General features: G+C 37.0%; 1 protein-coding gene across 1 annotated transcript in view; it reads right to left on the reverse strand.

Annotated features, from left to right (window-relative positions):
• Positions 1 to 20,398, reverse strand: part of pear1 (platelet endothelial aggregation receptor 1) — a 55,998-nt gene that overhangs the window by 13,347 nt on the left and 22,253 nt on the right. The window contains exons 2-6 of the mRNA XM_007570569.2: positions 13,337 to 13,447; positions 11,470 to 11,571; positions 11,290 to 11,390; positions 6,771 to 6,863; positions 342 to 588 (exon numbers count right to left, since the gene is read on the reverse strand). Of these exons, the coding sequence (XP_007570631.1) occupies positions 342 to 588; positions 6,771 to 6,863; positions 11,290 to 11,390; positions 11,470 to 11,571; positions 13,337 to 13,443 (650 nt within the window). The 5' untranslated portion in view covers positions 13,444 to 13,447. The remainder of the gene's footprint in view (positions 1 to 341; positions 589 to 6,770; positions 6,864 to 11,289; positions 11,391 to 11,469; positions 11,572 to 13,336; positions 13,448 to 20,398) is intronic.

The raw sequence follows: 20,398 nt of genomic DNA on the forward strand, positions 1-20,398 counted from the left end.
ATATCTTATTACACTCAAAATAAGGCAAGACTAACTTACATGTGTCTTTTTAGCTACATATATGAGCTTGTTTTAAATACTTCCATAATATTGATGAAAAAGTTCTAGTTCCATCGGCAGATAAATTTATTATAAGACTCATGTTTTTTGTGAGATTGTGTGTTTTGTCTTTTAACTTATATTCCATTTTGAAAAACTGCTTTAGAGCATTAAAGAAACAAAACTGCCTTTGTTGGAAGTCAGTCATGCATCTGATGACTTTTCAGAGGGGTGAACTCTGATTTTCACACACAGGTTTTCCATTTTCCCATCTCTCTGTTTCCTCGTGTTGCTGAACTTACAAAGTCCCGGTGAATCCCTTCTGACATGTGCATTCTCCTGTTGCTTTGTTGCAGGATCCTCCGTTGCCACACTTGCACCTCTGCTGGCAACCCTTCCCAAAGGTCCCGGCCGGACACGAGTCCTCGCAGAGGCGTCCGATGAACCCGGGCGGACACTGGCAGACGCCCCTGACCGGGTCGCAGAGCGCACCGTTCTCACACTTACACTCCTTCTGGCAGTCTGGACCCCAGTGTCTGTCGTCACAGGCTGAAGGACACAAACACAGTGGTAAATACGACGCTGCAGCTTCCCTACCAGCAGTTTGGTTATGAAGTTAATGCAAACAGATGCACAGTTATACAACCACACATCCTTGAGAAGCATTAGTAGACCCTCCTGCACAACCAGAAAGAATGCAGCAAGTGTTTTGGTAGGGCTGCACCTAATGCAGTTTTCTGGCTAATTGCTGATCTTTAAAAAGCCTGACCTGCCGATTCCAGTTTTGGCCAGTGCCAACTGTTTTGTCTGAAATCTCGCTAAATGTAGGTAGAAAGTCTCTGAGTTGGCAACAGTGAGGTGACTATTAAGTTCAAATGCATGACCTGGTTGGTCAGTCAAACATCTCTCACTGCAGAGCAGAAGAGGACAGTGGCTGATTTTTAGATCTTATGTTGCTCAGGAACATAAGATCTGGAAATAAGATCGGCTTCACTTGTAAGCATCGGCCGATCACTGATCCCCAAGTTTCTGGGTGGTAAGTCAACAGCAAAAACACTCTTGTGTTTTCCAGCAGCCATTGTATAGTGCAAGCAGTAACAAAACCAGATGACCAGATATGCTGGAGCTCAGCTGGGATTGCTAGGTAACAGGGTGGGCTTTACTGCAGTTACTGCCTGCTGTGTTGTGACTTTACATTCTGTAAGTTTTTGAAACGACTCATTTAGATCCGTAGAAATCTAAATGGAAGCATAAAAATGGGCAAAATGCAGCAAGTAACCAGACATAATAAAAACATAATAAAAAACATAATAAATAATAATAAACATAATAAATCCCTTTAAAGATGAAGTATGTAAATTTATGCTGTAGCTAGTTAGCATAGCCACCAATGATAGCAGATAAACACTTTTACTGGAGAGTAAAACATGCTGAGAGTTTTAACAAATATCTATAAAACATATTCTTCATAAAAGTTACATACTGCAGCTTTAGTTGTTTCATAAACCCTTTGTTGTTTTCCCATGTTGAAATCTAAGAACTTGAAGATCTGTGTTATCTTTGCATCTTTCCTGCAGGGATTTCTTGGTCATTTGAATGTTTTTTTAATTCTTCTCAGTCACAGTCTGTCTCGCTCTGCAGGAGTTTACGACCTCATGTCAGACAAGCATCAGATTCGTTTCAGAAAAGCGGTGATGGACTTGGCGTCTGCTGCTCTTGTAGCAGAAAGAGGAGGATTAGAGTCGCTGTGGTGTCAGATTACCGACTGAAACACACGAGGGTTTCAGTAAAGACGAGCTCCTGGCGGTGACTATCACAGATTGGCTCTGGAGGAGTTTGCTTCCTCGCAGAGTTTCACACAAGTTTTGGATTTCAGTTCATGATGAAAAGTCCTCAGATTGGTTCAGAGCTGCATTCTTCAGATTTCTGCTCAGTTACTTCAACTGCGTTGCGTTTTCACTGAGAACACATGATCTCCAGTAACGCTGACGAAACTCATGGAGGGGCGACAAGAATGATTCCACAGATTTCAGGCTGAACAATCCTTCGTTTGGGAGCAACAGTCAGTCTGAGCTGCAGGTCATTTGTGTTCTCATCACATCTTGTCGTCTGCAGCTGCACTGTAAAAACACAAAATCTTACCAAGAACTTTTGGTCTAGTTTCTTGTGCACTTGGAAAAAGACAAAACTTGCTCGCAAGTAGCTTTTCAGCAAGATGCAGGAGGTTGTTTTAAGGAAATATTTCCCTAATATTGACAAAAAGTAACAGTTCCATTGGCAGATTATTTCACTCATAATACAGAAAAATGTTTTGTTACTTTGGGGCTGAGCCATTTCAAATCATTCAGGATAATACCAGTAAAAAAACATGGGTGATAAAATAAACTGTCATATGCTAAATTATTAGTTTTGCACATAATGTTTGCGATTTAAGAAAAACATGAGGGAGAAACACTTTTTAAACATCCTGTAAAACTAATATTAATCAAACCATAACAATTTGTTTATCTAAGTATTTTTATTTCCATGTGTTAGCTGATTTCAGGCTGTTTTTTATCAGCCCATTTAGTTTACATTTCAATTTATCTATTTTGTATTTTCTTTGACACATTTAACATATTGTGGTATTTTGTATATAAATTAATATATTTTAAGCTATGAAAAGTAAAAAATATAGAGCTCTGGAAAAAATGAAGAGTCCACAGAACTGAACCCCATTGAAAACCTGATGGCTTTTCCACCAAATATTGATTTCTGAATTCTTCCTGAGTTAAAACATCAGGATTGTTGTTTAGGGCTGTGTAATAATATCGATATTGCGATATATATCGATATTTTCTTTTCTAGGAAAAACATCGATATTCATCCGCAAGTATTGTAACATCCAACTGTCACCTTGCTCACTCACTGCTTGCTTCGCAGGGAGACTGATTAGGTCATCAGGCTTAGAGTGACTCCTTCAGATGTTAAGTGTCGAGGTTCAAAAGGTATCAAACTATTCAGAGCAGGTACTTGGTGCACTTTATTTACTTTACAAATGCATGTAAGCTACAGTTTGTACTGTTTCAATTAAAAGAAACATGTTTTCTCACCACTTCTTTGATTCATTTTGTCCAGCTATAGACTTTAAGTCTGTGTTCATGTCCAACCAGAGCCAGGTATTGTGTAGTTGGTGCTTTTAATGAGTTTTCAGTTAAATTAATTCAAAATCACTCTGTCCCTCTAAAATCTTTCAGAAAATTGCAAAAGTGTAGTGAATTGTATCGTTTGCTGAATATCGCAATATATATCGTATCGTGGGCAGAATATTGTGTATCGTATCATGAGATTATTGTATCTCTACAGCCCTATTGTTGTTTCTAAATGAATATCAACTTGTTTTCTTTGCATTATTTGAGGTATGAAAGCGCTGCATCTTTTTCTGCAAATAAATACTAAATTTTTGCTTGGAATGCTGTCAGTAGTTCATAGAATAAAAGAACAATGTTCATTTTACTCAAACATATTAATATAAAGAGTAAAATCAGATAAACTAATAATTTTATGAGTGGTCTCTTACTTATTCCAGATCTGTATATATATAAAAAAATCGACATCCCCACGAAAAAGAAAGAAAATGTGGAATATCATATGTGATCATTATTGAGGTATTTTAAATATATATGGTGATGTAATTTTTTTGGGCAATATCTCCCACTCCTAGTAGCAAGTGAAATAATCTGCCTGTGGAACTAGTGCATCCTCCTTAACACACATTTTTTCTAAAAGGTTACTCAAGTAAATACAAGTACGTGTAACTAGTTACTACCCAACTCTGCTAAGCTAAAACAAGAAAAGCTTGTTCTGATTTAACTTCAGTATCTTTGTATTGGGTGTATGTAAACATCTGGTTTCGACCATGACGTTAAAAGCCCAATAATTTCCGCTGGCGATCCGTCGGAGTGTAGAATGGAACCAAATTAGGCCTGAAGCGAACCCCCACCATGGCTGTGGTGTTTACAGCAGGGAGGTGGAGGACAGTTCGCTGCCTCCTGCTGTTTATAAAGAATCACAGCTTCTCCTGGTCTCTGTGTGGGCACAGCGCAAAGGTCGGCTCACACCGCGGCAGGTTGAGTAATGAGGATCTCAGCTGGAGCGGATTATGTTTATACAGACGTTCTCCAGATCACTGAGTGACTCGCTGAAGGCTCTGCAGGCCTGCAGCCTCTGACAGCCGCTGAGAACCAGCGCGAGAAAAAACGGACCGGAACTGAACACCCAGATACAGCCACAGGTTTATTAATAGCAGACATGTTGAATTAATTTTGGGATTTTTATGGATTTATTTGGGCTGTTCTTTTTCCAGAGTTAGTATTAATGCTACATAAAACTGGTCTTTCTCTAATCCACACAGTGTCACATTCATACATAATATAGTCTTAAATATTTACATTTGAACCCCTTGCATGTTACGCTGGAGGTCAGAAAGATTAATCTTTTACATGCTGTCCAAAGCTGCTGCGGTAGAACAACCAGCTCATGGTGGCAGCATGTTGGCGTAGCTCTGCTATGTTGGGCCAAACTTGTTCTTTTTCTTTACTTTTATTCATTATTTTTTCTGGTTTGGACAGTTATTTCCTCACAATCCATGAGGAAGAGAAAAGGAGGTTTTCTAACCAGACCAATTCAAAGAGGAGTGGCAAAAGCAAAGGAGGTGGGTTAGCAGTGCTAGCCAACAGATGATGTCATCCAGGACGTGTTGCTATGAAATATCGTCGCTACTGTCCAAATACTGAGCTGTTAGCATGTCATGATGAGACTCTCATACAGCATCAGTCTTCAGTCAGAGGCCCTGTATTTATTGGAATACTGACTGCTACTGGAGGTCGTTAACAGCATCACCAACCGCAGTGAATCTCTGAAGATACTTGGATGATCTGACATCATTTAATTCCCCTTTGAGATAAATAAAGTACTTCTGAACTGAATTTGGGAGATTTTTAAGGATGATCCCAAGCAGAATTTGCATAAAAACTCACATGAATTCCCTCTGACACAATTAATAGTTAATTATGCCCTCAGAGTTTTATCTTAAATGGTTTGCTCTCGAATATGAGCTCCATAAACGATCCTCAGTGCTGATTTGGTGAGCGGCGCAACACTTCCAAGCTTTACACCATCTCTCCGTTTCCAAAACGCATTTTATTGCTCTATTAAAGCAGAGCACACTGTGGTGTCAAACACGCAGGCAAACAGGAAGCGTCGGCTCATATTCAGCCGAAAACGTTACAGAAGAACCGAGGAGAAAACAGAGACGGAGAAGCAGAACGACAACTTAAGTGAGGGTTTGGAAGGCAGAGTAAGAGGAGAAGGAGAGTGGGGTCACATTTTCCATTTCCCTTCCCCATCCTCCCGCTACACGCTGCAGCTAATTTGAGAGTTTTGCAAAATAATGGGAGGGGAAAAAAAGAGAAAAACCAGAGGAAAGAGAAACGCAGTGTACTATTGACCCAGCTGACTGAGGAGAAAAGGTAGTGGAAAACTTCATTTCCAGGAGGGAAACATCATCTTTGGAAAACGTGGCTGTGGGTTAGAGCTAAGCGTTATATAACCGCTCAACATTCAGCCTTATCTACACGTTTCACCTCTACAATACCCTAAAAACTGGCCTATTTTTACAGTTTATTCTGAGCAGAGGAGTGAATTAAAGAGAGTTTCATAACTTGAACGGTTTCCTGGAGTGAGAGCGCTGGGTGATTCATGGCATGGTGTCATGCTCCCTCTGAAAAACCTTCTGTTGGGAAGTGATGGATGCAGAAAGCTCCACTTAGCTAATAATCACTTCCTCTTATTTATGTTGGTTTTACCCTGTAGCTGAGTTTCCATTACAAATTTGTCATTCGTTTCCATTGATCATATAATCACACGATTTGACATTTCAAAATTAAATTTGCTAAATGGAATCAAACCAGTTTTGACAAAATTTCATTTGTCGATAAGTTTTGGTGAAAGGATGAGGTGGATTCTTTGGCCTCATCGAATTGGGTTTATTTTTCTAAACTGCAATGGAAACACTTGTTTTGCACGATTTCACGTGATCCACAACCGGATGTTACTACTGCCAGAAACCACAAAGAAGACGACAGGAAGTAGATGGAGGGTGATGGAGCAGTGTGTTTTTAATGACTTTTCACGTGAACAAAACTTATTCAAGTGTGATTTTAGTTGAATTTCTACTTAGTGGAAACGCTGCAACTGCAAAATGGTGTTTTTTTATGTTAGCGAAATAGTAGTAGTTCTTTTTTTCATCCAAAAACAAAACTTTTTAGGAGGATTAAATTTCCAAAGATTTGCTAGAAAAAAACTTGGAAATTTCTTGTTGAAAATATTTTAATTTTTTTATGATTTTCATTTTTTTAATTTTGGAAATTAAACTAAAACAAATTTTTCTAATATTTCCAAGATTAATCTCAATATTTCAGAATTTTTTTGAGCAAATTTTTATTGACACTTATGAATTTCCAATTTTTCTAGAAAATTTCTGAAGTTAATCTAAAAATTTCTGAGTTTTTTGGCAGAAATTAACTTTTTTTCTAGTAAACTGTCGTAAATTTTCATTTCAATTAGGAAGTTTATTTCCTAATTGTCAAATTATGCAGTTATATGTCCAATGAAAAAGCAGCTTGTGAAAAAAGTTTTTTGCAGAGAAAAAGCTTAAAAATGAAGCATGAATGAGAGGAAATGAGCCTCACAGCTGGAGCAGTCGTCGCCTCGCCATCCTTTCTCACACTGGCAGCGGTTCGGAGCGACGCAGCGGCCGTGGACGCACTCCTTACTGCAGTGAGCTGTTAATCAGAAAGAGACACATTAGTAATTAAATACATTTCATTTTTAAAGCATCAAAGCAATATAATGGACATTTATTTCTAATTCAGCATGAGGCGTTTCAAAAGCTGCAAGGAGACGGATTACTATAAAACGAAGAAGCAGCAGCTCCTTCAGTCTTTAATCTTTACAATAATAGATAATAGAATGAAAATATATATATATTATTATTCCTCAGTGGGAAATTCAGGCACAATAAAGTTACAGATGATATGGAAGAAAAATACATTTTACCCTTTAGTCCACCTAAACAAAACTGCCAGAGCTGCTAATATTACTTGATCTTTAAAAAAAAAAAGAACATATAATGTTTTATAGTAAATTTGTTGTTTTTGAAATGAAGAAAAACGTTAAACGTTTGTGAAAAGAGGATGGATAAATTCTCTTTTATGGGAAAATTACAGATTAAAATGTCTATCTGCTGTGGAAAAATGTTGCAATTATTCCATCATTAAAAAAAAAACTGATTTAAAAATGCATTTTTGTTGGTTCTTTGTTTTGAGCCGCAGGTTGGGTCGGCGTTCTCCGTTACTGTTTTTGTCCATTTCACTTGAAAATGTCAGTAAAGTCAAGATGCTCAAATTCATTTTTAAAGGCTGTAACTCTGTTGATGTAAACATTTGTGTTGTAAATGTATTTTATGAATAAACTTTGACATTTTGTCTCTTCTGAATCGTGAATAAAACAAACCTGTGCGTCTAAAAGTTTCTCACCAGCTGGAAGCGACGTAAAGCTTCCTCACTAACGTTTCTTTCACAAACATTCAATTATGACCAGCAGATGATTATTCACCACAAATCTGTATTTGGCTTCTTGCATAACTCGTCAATAAACAACAATTTCACTGATTATTTTGTCCCTTTTCCTCGCCAGCGTGTGGAAACGAGGCAGATTTCTGACGTGTCATCAGACCAAAGAGGTAAGTATGATTACATGTAATTAGACATGTTTGGAATAATTAAAAGTGCTGCTTTCTGGAGAAGATGACACGTTGCAAGCTGAAAATCAGGTCACGCCTGGCTTCTCATTTGAAGCGTTTATGTTTGAGGACAAAGGAAAAGGAGCCGGGTTGAAGCTGCAGCCCAGACCGTCTCTGCTGAGCGACGAGCGTTTATCCTCACAGCGTTTTCCACTGCAGAGCGGAGAAACACTGTTATTACCGTCCAGCTCCTCTCAAATCAGATGCTTCCACACGGAGGTGGAACTTCATATGGTTTCACTGGTTTCACTGGTTTACACAAGCCGATCTGACTGGTCTGTGGAAACATGGTGGTGGCAGCATCATGCTATGAAAGGACTGGACCAATGGCAGAAGCAGAGTTTTAATAGTTTTGGGTTTTTCATTACAGTTTAGATTTATTTTATTGTGACTTTTTGTATAATCTTTGGAAAATGTTTGACTTTTCAAATCCAGACATTTCAAAGTTTTTGTCAAGATTTCTGAGATCATTCTTAACAAATTAATTTCACTTTTTAGGCATACCTTTTCTTTTTTTTTTCTAGAATATTTCTGAGAATTAATCTAAACATTTTTGAGTATTTACTGGCAGATTTCTAACTTTTCAAACTCATAAATTTTTCTCTAGAGAATTTCTGAGATTAATTTCACAATTTATGAATTTATTTTTAGCAGAAATGTATTTTTTTCTATCTACATTGGCCCTAATATGCTCTCATAAATTCATGTGTTTATGAGAGCTTGTTTGTTAGTTTTATCAAAATAAAACTAACTTAAAAATAACTTTCAGTAGCATATAGGAACTTGTTGTACGTCAACATTTCCTTAAAATTCCTTGTTCTATTTATTGGCACATTTATAACAAGACATTTTCCATGTTATAAGTGAATTAATGCAACTTGCAATATAATGTCTGTAAATGTAAAATGTGCTAAAAATATAACACATTATTATTTTTATTACTAGTTCTTAGACATATCCAGATTTATAAGTAGAGTTGTACAACTTAAAATAAAAAGAAAACTTTGTCTTATTTTAAATCATTATTTAATTATCTGCTTATTATAATTACTATTATTTTATGTCATTCCATATGATAAATTTACTCGAGAATTTGATGCTTTTGTGTTCTGTTTTTATTTTTGTAACACAATGATACCACAATTATTTATATTGTGGCATCATTTTGTTTTAGGATTTTTTTTTTTTACTCTTTTTGATTTTTTTCCAATCTCTAAAGAATCTTCTGCCACAGCTAATCTGTAGAAAACCTGTATAAAAATGTCTGTGTGGGAGTTGTGCCCCATTTGCCCCCCTTTTGGCTACGCCCCTGGAAGAAAAGGTCTCTGCTTTGAAAAAGTCCTGAATCAAAACCTGAGCTTTGCAAACAGTGAAGCTCCAGTCCTTAAACTCTCAAAGATGCTTAGCTGACAAAATCTGGGTGATTTACGTGTAACGAAAGCCAAACTCATTTGATATGTTTTAGTTTGAATTTCTGAAGCTTTGGTGAAAATCAAACCCATAATTTGGCTTATTTATGTCCCACAAACTGCGCCGGTTCACAGTGGGGGAAAAGAAAAGCAGCTTTCTATGAAAATGAGATGTTTCAGTGAAAAACCACAGCAGCCATAAGCAGTTTGCTGTTCCAGCTAATTGCTGCAGTGTTGAGTGTTTTCCAGCAGATTCATCGACATCCAGACTCAGGTCACAGAATGATTCGCATCCATTAGCAGAGAAATCAAAAAAGCTGCTCTGATGACAATGTGGAAAATATTCAGGACTATTATTAGAACCCATTTGGGAATAAGTTCAGAAGGAGGGAATAATTTGTTCTTGTACCCGATCACAGGACAGAGAGAAAAACAATCTGTTCCCTGCTGACATGAAAAATATTTACACCACTTAAAAAAACACTGAAGACCACTTTGTAGCTTGTATGGAGTTAAAGTTACTGCTTTTCAAAATTAACTAGTGACCTAATCTGACACATCTGGATCTGTTTCATAAAGAGGAATTTATACAAACACACTGATCATTCCATCCAGGATTTTGCAATTGTTTTTGTGGTTATTTGCAATCAAAATCACAGATTTTTGGTGCTAATTTAGAAATATTTGCAAGGAATTTTGCTACATTTGTGCTTAAATGTGACTTTGTTACTCGCCAAAACAAACGACAAGTTGAGATCAAGTTAGGCTGAGAAGTAGAAAGAAGAAATACCACAACCAGCTAATTTCGATGTAAAAGCTAATCCTAATTGATTTAATGGTGTGAGTTAAGGTTAAGCGACATGCTGGTGATAGCACACATGTTAGCATAGTGGCTAAGAGAAGCTAAAGTGAACAGACTAAATGCACAGTGATTACTGGTCAACATGGCAGTGAAAGCTAGCATGCTATTGACAGAATTAATGTCAGCATTAGCATTTTAGCTAGTGATAGCTTTTACAAGGTTTATTTCACACTGCATGGCTACCTTTAGCTTTTTTAGCTAATTTTATCTTATAAACTGCTGTGGCCTTACAGTTTAGCTTTTTAAGCAGTTTTCTGCATCTATTATTTCCTGTCATTTCTAATTTACTTTTCAGAAGAAAAAAAAGGTGAAAAAAATCCATTGAAATTGGATCTAGTTTTAAAAAATATGACTTTATTTTCAAACCACACCGGAAAGGAGAGTTGCTGTTAGCCAACATCTGACTGATAGCATTTACTCTACTATTAGCTTTAAGATGGTTTTTTATACTGAAAGGAGTATGTTAGTGTAGGTCAACATACTAGTGATAGCCATCATGCTAATGTTAGCATCTGAGCTAATATGAGATCATGTTACCTAATTTTGATACAAATGCTGATCCTAGCTGACTTAATAGCATGCTTTAAATTTATTCAACATGTTGCCTAACTTTAACACAAGTGGAAAACTCAATCTAAGGCTAAATACCAGCATGAGACCAACAGTCAACAAACAGGGAAAATAGAAAATAACTTTGAAGAGAGAGTTCAGGAGGACGTGAAACCCGTCTTAAACTCTCTCAAGAAGGGGTTTCTATTTACAGCATTTTAGCTAACATTAGTTTTTCAGCTAGTTTTGACCTAAATGCTAATGTGAACAGACTAAATGCAAAGTGATTACTGGTCAACATGGCAGTGATAGCTAGCATGCTATTGACAGAATTAATGTCAACATTAGCATTTTAGCTACTTTTAGCTTTTACATGTTTGTTTCACACTGCATTTTAGCAGCTCATGAACTGCTGTGACATTGCAGTTTGACAGAGTTCTGCACTGATTATTTTCTGTCATTTGTAATTTATTTATTGCAAGAAAAGAAACAAGGGGGAACAATTCAAATCTGGTTTGTAGAAATCAGAGATTTTATGTTTAAGTCGTCGTTGGTGTTGCATGAAGAATAATAAAAGTTCCACTCACGAACACATCGGCCTCCGCTCTCATAGTAGCCTGGACAGCAGTGGTACCGCCTGCGGTGCTCAGTCTTCACCGCCTGCCTGTACGCCGTCTTATAGGTGATCCTGAAAGATTCCCACAGTCAGTCAGACAGGAAGCCTGGATGTAAAGACCGACGGTCAGGGGCAGGAGGAGAAGCAGAACCTGTGACGGGAGCATCTGTAAGACGTCCGGGGGTCCGAGCACGGCTCCTCCGTCACATGGTCGTAGGGGTGAGAGTAGGACTCCTTCACTGAGGTGGTGTAGCTGAAAAGCAGAAAAACAAGCAGAAAATGTGATTAAAGAAGCAGTTGGGGTTAACTGAGGAGCTATGAGGCGGAAAAGTCTGCCATTTTAATCCCCTGCTGTGCTTATTAGAGAGCTAATAAATAACACAGATGCTGTAATTTTTCCCAAAATGTTCAAATTGGTGAAAGAGACTGCAGGTTCAGACGTTTATGTCCCAAAAGATTCACTGTTGTCCTGATTCTGGTGATCCAGTAGTCACACCTCAACCTCAACCGGAAAATATTCAGTTAAACGGGAAAATGTATCCACATCTGCTGGTTAAATTAGGGGCAAAACGTCTGACACGATTCCCAGATGGGCGACACCAAATGATTTTGATGATCCTCATTTGTGGCTTTAAAGGAAATAATTCAATAACCGTCCAGGATGGATTTTCAGAAAATGTTCTTCAAGCAATAAATCAGATCCACCGTCACGCCTGGAGGGTGTTTTATTTACGCTCATCAGCCCATTAACAGGTCATGAAGCAAAGGTTAACAATAATAAACCTGTCTCTAGATGAGAATATTTTTATACATTTTTTTATTAATGGAGGATTCCAAAACATACATGGGACTAAAACAGAGATAAAATGTATAATATCAGCATGAACGTGTTTTATTCTTGTGATTTTCACAAAAATGAAGGGAAAAAATTACAAAATATCTATTAAATAAAATGTTTTATGAATAATAAGAATTTTTTTTTTAATTATGTTGTATAACAACATATCAGGGCCATTATAGAACAAAAGGAAGCAAAAATAATTTCCAAAAATAATCCAAAAATTTTCTGATTAATCTCAGAAATTTCCGATTTTTTTTTTCTTGTAAATTTTTGAATTTGGAGCTCTGAAATTTTCTTTCTTTATCAAGAAAGTTTCTTAGATTAAACTCAAAATTACTGATGTTTCTTGGTGAAAAAGACGTCTTGTTTTTCTATAGATTTCCAAAAGTCGAACATTTGACAAAAAATTTCTTTTGGAGAATTTAATTTTTAATTTTCCAGGCAGAAACTTTGAAATTTCTGAGCTGAGGTCTAAAACTTTTGACTTTGAAATTCATAAATTTCTTAGTTTTTTCTGAAAAATTTCTCAGATTAAGTTGAACATTTCTCAACTATTTTTTCAAGCAAATTTTCAACTTTTCAAACTCAGAAATTTCCTTGTTGTTTTTTCTAGAAGATTTCTGATATTCTCAAAATTTCAGTTTTTCCTTTCAAATCTCTGAGTTTTGGAGTTCAGAAATGTTATTGGTTCTAGAAATATTTTTGATATTTTCTATGTTATTTTGAAATTCAGTTTCAAAGGTTAAACATTTTTGATTTTCAAACTCAGAAATTTCCTTGTTTCTTAGAAAATATCTGATGTTAAAGTTTTTTTGTGGAAACTTACTCCTCTTTTTTATCTATCCATGACTTGGAAATTTCGGAGTTTGGAAAGTTGAAAAACTTTTGACTTTCAACCTCAGAAATTTCCAAGTTTTTTTTTGTAAAATTTCAGTTTCAAAAGTCAAACAATTGTTAGAAAAAAACAGAAATTCTTGGATTAATCTCAGAAACTTTCAAGAAAAAGAAGTTAAAATGTGAGTTCAGTGGAGAGAGCTGGTGATAGGAGGCCCTTTCAAGGTTAAAGACTTGGAGTTCATTAAAGATAAATGATCCCATTGGAAACGTGCAGCTCAGTAATGGTGAAAACCGCAGCCGTGCAGAGCGTGTGTAAACATGCCGGTGCGTTGGGCCTCACCTCTCCCACAGGCTGCAGGCGTTGGGGTCTCTGGGGTCCAGGGAGCTGCTCAGTCCAATCAGGAAGCCAAAAAGCTGCAGGACTGCAGAGGAGCTCAAAGCCTGCATGGTCCTGAGGGGCGAATGAAAGCAGAGACGCTCAGAGACGACTGCAAAACCGCTCAGCTCTGGACAGTACGAGGTGAAAAAAGGTTTCATGGTTTTAACAGATCCTGCTTTATTTTCAGGCTGCAATAAGAAACATCAGTGTCCCTCAATGATCGACTTAAACAACGATAATCCCTGGAAAAGTTACAACTTTCTGCAGTCTTTCAATAAGTTGGAGGAAACTTTCACTCAGCAGTGACCAGAGTTTGGTAGTAACTAGCTACGTTTACTCAGTTACATTTGCTTGAGTAACTTTTTGGAAAAAATGCATTTAATGCAAATTGTCCTTCATTGAAAGGAGCTAGTTGAAACCAAAGACTGAAGACTTTATGCATCCAGTTTTTGGTAGAGAAAGAGAAAAACGAGAAATTATACAGATAGAGTTTGTTTTAATTTATTATGTGATTAATTAATTTGCTTATAGATGAATAAAAAACGAGGATGTTTCTCGAGTTTCCAAAGTCAAACACTTTCAACTTTTGAAATTCCAGAAATTTCTTTATTTAGAAAATTTTTGACAATCTCAAAAAATTACTCCAGCAATTTTTTCACTTTTGTTGCTCTGAAATTTTCTTGTTTTTCTGAAGAAAAATTTTGAGATTAATCTGAAAATATTATTGTTTTTTCTTGCAAATTTGAGACTTTTCTAGTTCAGAAGTTACCTTGTGTCTTCTAGGAAATTTCTAGGCCCTAGCATGAATTGTCCGCCATATTGCCTGGCCCTACTTTTACCTGAGCAGCAACATGTTGAAGTCGTGCTGATGGTCTGAGTAAAATGTTTTGGGAACTCAGACTGACTCAGAATGGAAAATATCCCCAACTGCTGATCTGCAGTCACGCTTTCAGTTTTAATTCATCATGAGTAACAATTCTCTCTCTGTGTGATTAATGGAAAGGTTTATTGTACACTGGTTCTGTTTACCAACAATATAAAGTTAAGGCTGCCCTCCTGACTATAAAGGAAGTTAATAAAAGTCGTGCAGAGGAGAGGCGAGGAGCCAGAAACGAACGCAGCCCCCAAAACGTAAAGCTGAGGTTCAGCTGCCACAAGAAAGAAGGAGAGAAAGACCGGCCTGCAGAAATGCGACTCCCAGCATCATTCTGACCTCTCTGCACCAGAGCGGAGGGGCCGCCGCGCTCCACAAACATCTGGATCTGATCAGGGAGCCAGCCAAGCACAGCAGCCCAGCGCAGGGACTCTGTCGGGCTCTCAGGGATCAGCAGGGAGCGCAGCTTTCCACGAAACATCATATTCTGTCATATCCAAATTTATCCATCATATTTGACCATATTCCATCATAATATTCCACCATGTTCCATAATAATCCATTATATTCCACCATGTTCTGCCATAATCCACCATATTCCATCATAATCCACCATATTCCATCATCATATCCAAACTTATCCAACATATTTGACCATATTCCATCATAATATTCCACCATGTTCCATAATAATCCATTTTATTCCATGTTCTATCATAATCTGCCATATTCCATCATAATCCATTATATTCCACCATATTCCATCATCATGTTCCATCAATATATTTAGGTATTTACTTTGAGTTGAAATATTTTCTGGTATTTCTGCACAGTAAATATGTATTTTGCTAAAGAAACCAAATGAATCATATCAATAAATGCAACAATTTTAAAGCTGCAGTTTGTAACTTTTATCAAAAATATGTTTCTTTACATATTTGTTAAAACTTTCAACACGTTTATGAGATAATCTGTGAAAAGATCGATCAGTAAACAATCAGTTTTTTTTTTGTTTTTTTTACATTTTAACATTTGAAGCTGAAAAATCTCCCCCATTTAGAAACATTTTGAAAGGTATTTCATTCTTTTCCTAAATATATAAATGCTAGCAGATTACCGTCTGCACGTTGCCAGGCATGTTTCTGAACACATGCATGTTATCCAGATGGAAACAAAGCTCTGGCTGGTAGACATTAACTTCTAATTAGGTTCTTTCATGCTTGGATTGGGCCACAGAAAGACGTTGCTGTTCCTCAGCAGCCTCCGACGCGATCCGATTCCACCGTAAAGCTCCACGGATACAAAACTACACCACCTGAACCGCATCCAGGAAGGCTGTGTTGCCATGGCGATCACCGTGAGACACTTCCTGATGTATCTGGATCGACTCAGGGATGAAAAAACCCAAAAATTACCTCAAATTAATGTGGCATCTTGACTCCAAATGTTTAGATATGAAGATCTTTTTGATGTTTGCACCATAAACAATCAATTTTATACAATATTTACGTTGTAGAAACTTAAAACGTGTTTTGCTATAATGTTACATCGCATGTTTTAGCTATTAACTCTAGTAACTAACTAAATTACATTAATAATCTGTTTAATCTACAAAAAATTAAATGTTAATTTTGAACAGCAGTAAAATGTAAAGAGTAAAGTATAAACTATGTTTAATATTTTCAAAAACAGATTATAGTTTTTCCAGTATTTGGATGCCATGTTACTATATTATGTCTCTTACAATATTGTTCTGTTTGTAGTTTGAGAAAATAAATGTGATTATCCTCACATATTGATGCTATAAAAGTGATTCTGTTTGATCGTTTCCAAAGGTTTCTGTGAATTAAACAAAAATATTCATGTTTCCCATTTTACAGTGTGATTTTTATGTAAACTTTATGGCCGTTTTTTACAGTGTATGAACATGAAAAGGAGATAGAAAGAAAACCCTTCAGATCGCCTTTAACATGAAAAAACGTTTTCTGCGTTTCGCTGGTTGCTTTGAAAGAAAACGACGATAAACGTCCGTTTTTCTTCCGCTTTCAGCCTGTCCTGATATGATGGAGTGTCGTTTGTTGACGGGTCATTTTTTCCAAACTGCTCCGGGAATCGTCGTCGCAGCAGCTCGGAAAATGTTGGCGAAGCTTTCGGGAAAAAACTTCATGATTCACTTCATAGCTTTTATAGACGCTAAAATATTTTAACACAAAGCCTCAATGTTTTTTCTACCCAAACCCACAACTTTTATTAAGCAACAACAACAAAAAACGAAGAACGAGTTAAAAATAGTCTGTGGTCTCAGATTTGTTTCCTGACGTTTTCTGCTTGTTTTGTAGCCGATTTTATCTCTTCTTCTCACTTCATCAACACTTTTGTTAAACTAAACTTTTCTTTAATTTCCCTCCTGAACATTAATGTAGATGAATCCCTCTGCCTCCTCTCTGACCTTTGACCTCCTGATAAGTAATGGCTCCAGATTAGTGTTTCCTGATAATTACCTCCAGTGCAGCTTGAACACTTCTTGACATTTCCTCCAGTTTTTGGTTAAGAGACGTTTAAACTAGCTGGATAACTAGAGGAGGCGTCTCCGCGCTGCAGTTTACGTCTCGTTCATCAGGTCTTTTGTTTGTGGAGGAACATTTTCCCTTCCCGCTTCATGCACATGTTTACATTTAGAGCAACTCTGCCTGGAAAAAGCATGGAAAATTTGCTGAAACCAGGGGAAAATTTGCCTGTGGCTTGATGAATAATTTATGGCTTTAATATTTGTAAAGTCAGTGGTTCAATTCCCAGCAGAGACGCTTCGAAAAAATGTTTAAGAATCATTTCATGTTTGTTTATTTTCTAATGGCGTTAGACGGCAGTCGCAGAATCTCAGAGGATCAGGAACCGATTCTTATTGATTTGTTCAGGCAACATATAAAACAAATAAAACAACATTTACATCTAGTTTTGTAATATTTTTCAATCTTTCATTTAATTCTGAATTACATCTTAATTCATGGTCTGAATATTTAATCCTTCATACTTACGTAAACTCGTTAATACCAGTGGAAATAAAATCTTACTGGCAGATTTAACTTAACCACTTTGTATCTAAACCTAAATGGAGAACCAGTTTAACAACTTAAGTTAAACTCATGCATTTCAAAACCAAGAAAACAAAATAACTTTAAAACAGTACAGAAGTTTTAGATAAAATATCTGCTGCATTCTCAGTTTTAAACCTTTTTCACACAATTTTCCTGTTATGTCATCGTTGCACTCAATTTATTCATCTATCCATTAATGCATTTAGTGTTTTTTACACCGAAAGCAGGAAGTTTGTCATGTTATTCAGTTGCATGGAGGTTTTAACTAAAATATTTGCTGTGTCGTTTGCAATTTCAAACCTTTTTGAATGTAAAAATATTTAAAATGTCCACCTTTCATTCATTCTGTTATCTAACTGCAGCACTAATGTGATGATTTCTACACACTGGATCAGTTTTTCAGTCTTTCTGTATTTAGTTTGCATCTATCCGACTTTCTGACAGCCAGTTTGTAGTATAAAGTCGTGTGATTTTATTCAGTTTGTTTTTGTGGAGCACATCTGAAGGTGTTTGCTGATATTCAGCCTCAGATGAAATGCGGTGATGAATCATGAGCAGATTGGCTCGTGGTCCAGTGACTGTGATCCGGGTCTTCGGTTCTTTGTGGTTCTGACTCAACAGGAATGTTGTTCGTCACAAAACTCCGACCACAGACAATGTTCACTGATCCACCGCAGCATCACGCCTGTTTCCCATCAACCACTGGGGCTCATCTGCCGAGGGTCAGGGAGTTCATAACCGGCTGTCCAGCAACCAATCAATCAATGAAGTTTATTTGTTAACACATTTCAGCAATAAAGCAGTTAAAACTGATTTGCATCATAAAAACACAAGAAAATACAAAATAATCAAAAATTGAAGCGTTAATTTTTTTTTTTAAAACTCTTTCTCACATGCTGTTTTTATTTTAATTATGTAAAGCACTTTGAAATGCCTTGCTGCTGAAATGTGCTATACAAATAAAATTTGATTGATTGATTGATTTTGCCAGGATCGTCACAGATCAGATTATTGATTAATGTTTCATTTATAATGCTTCAAAAGCAGCTCTAAACAGCCGGGTCTTTAGATTAAAGGATCTCAGTGTTTTGGCTGTTTTTTAGTTTTCTGGAAGTTTGCTCCAGATTTGTGGAGCATAGAAGCTGAATTTAGTTGAAATATCTATCAGAGACAGATTACATGTCCCTCTTAAAATCTCTGTGTTGGTCTTTTTAAAGCTACAGTATGTAATTTATTAAAAATATACAGATATTTTTTAAATATTTGTTTGAACCGTCCCCATGTCGTGACTGTATGGTGTGAGGCAGACAATCCGAGTTCCCAGTTCCTCAGTGCTACCTAGAAACAACCAATCAGAGCCAGGAGGCGGGTTTTAGCGCTGTCAATCACCCTTTGTGTGTCTCTGCTGCTAGCAGATCCTGTTGTGAATGCTAAGGCTAGTTAGCAATGACGGCAGATAAAAAATACTGCTCTAGTGGTAAGTTGTTTCTCCTCCATTAGCACATTTAACAGTGAGTACAGGAGGATGATTGACAGCACTAAGCCCCTCCTCCTGGCTCTGATTGGTTGTTTTTGGAGCATTTCTTCAGACGGTGGAGGAAATCAATCGTTTCACAGATTGCCTGTCTCATACCAAACTGTCACCACATGATGACAGTTTTAACAGAAAACATTTTTATTTATAAAAGTTCCTGAAGATTTATCTCTGATTTTTCCAAACTGAATAAAGACACCAGGGGAGTTCAAATGTTTGGTCATGCGAGTCAAAAGTATTGATGGGTCAAAAAAAATACATAAATAAAATGAAGCAAGTAAAGTAGCCTTTTTGTTTTAGTTGTTTTTGTAGAAAAATGATGTTATGTTATAGATTATTTTGAGCTCGATTGAACAAATTTATTCTGTGTAATAAAAGCAGAATTGGAGTCACTTTCTTTCAAAACACTTGCTTTATTTTGCCAAATTTACTAAATTAAATGAACGCTGATTTGGTTGCAGTGATGTCGGCTTTTCTGTAAAAGTTTGGTGGTAAAAATACGACTATTTTCTGTTTTATGTAACTTTTCCACCTCATGAAAAATAGGTCAGCAATAATAATTTGACCCTGATTAGATATAGAAAGCGCCATGACAGAAAATGTCCATGAACAGAGTTCAGTGGCTGATTATCACTGACTGATGAACTTGTTTTCACGATGAGGACCAAAACCAGAGATCTTCTGGCTCTGATTAGCGTCTTTCTCTCTCCTGCCCGCCACCAGGACTCAATTCACTGGCTGGCACAACCGGCTGGGAGATTTCTGCCACAAAAACAACGCTTTATAGGAACAGACATGTGGCTTTTATTAAGAGGACTCATCAACTTCAGCCACCACTTCATTGGACTGGGGGTAAATATTTTTCATTACCTTCTCTCTGTTTTAATTGCCCTTTATTAGAAAAGGACTTCAAACCGCATGGGAATTCTTAAACGCTGAGAAATGGAGCTTAATGAGTGCAGACGGAGTTGTTTTACAGTCTGCTGGTGTTTGGTTTTACCTGCAGAGGTGGGAAGGCGTCTGGAGCTGCAGGTGTTCACACCCATGTTTTGGTTTTTTAAAGAGAAACAGCTTCTCCAACACTGGACAGGAGCAGCCATTAAGTCCTCCAAATTCATCCAAAAAGCCTGAAACTCGATGAGGTATCGCCAACTTTTCCAATCCCTTTTGATGCTTTGAGTCACGCAGTCACACCTCCACAAAGTTTGGATTCAGATCGGTGGAAAGCCTCCATTGTAGCAGCTCTGGGGTATTTTTAGACGCGTTAAGTGATGAAAACAGCAGGGCAGTCCCACTTTGATGTGGCTCCATAAACCAATAGAAAATGAGCGAATAACCATACACGCGCGTGCGCACGCACACACACACGCACACACGGGCGCGCGCACACACACACACACACACACACACACACACAGAAATGTGTTGAAACATTCAAACAAGCTCCAAACATTCAGTCTTAACAGGGACTGATGGTGAATTTTCATGTTTTTGAGACGATTACTCTTCAAACAAATTCT

Source organism: Poecilia formosa, unplaced genomic scaffold (assembly GCF_000485575.1).
Source record: "Poecilia formosa unplaced genomic scaffold, Poecilia_formosa-5.1.2 Scaffold263, whole genome shotgun sequence".
NCBI classification, from domain to species: domain Eukaryota; kingdom Metazoa; phylum Chordata; class Actinopteri; order Cyprinodontiformes; family Poeciliidae; genus Poecilia; species Poecilia formosa.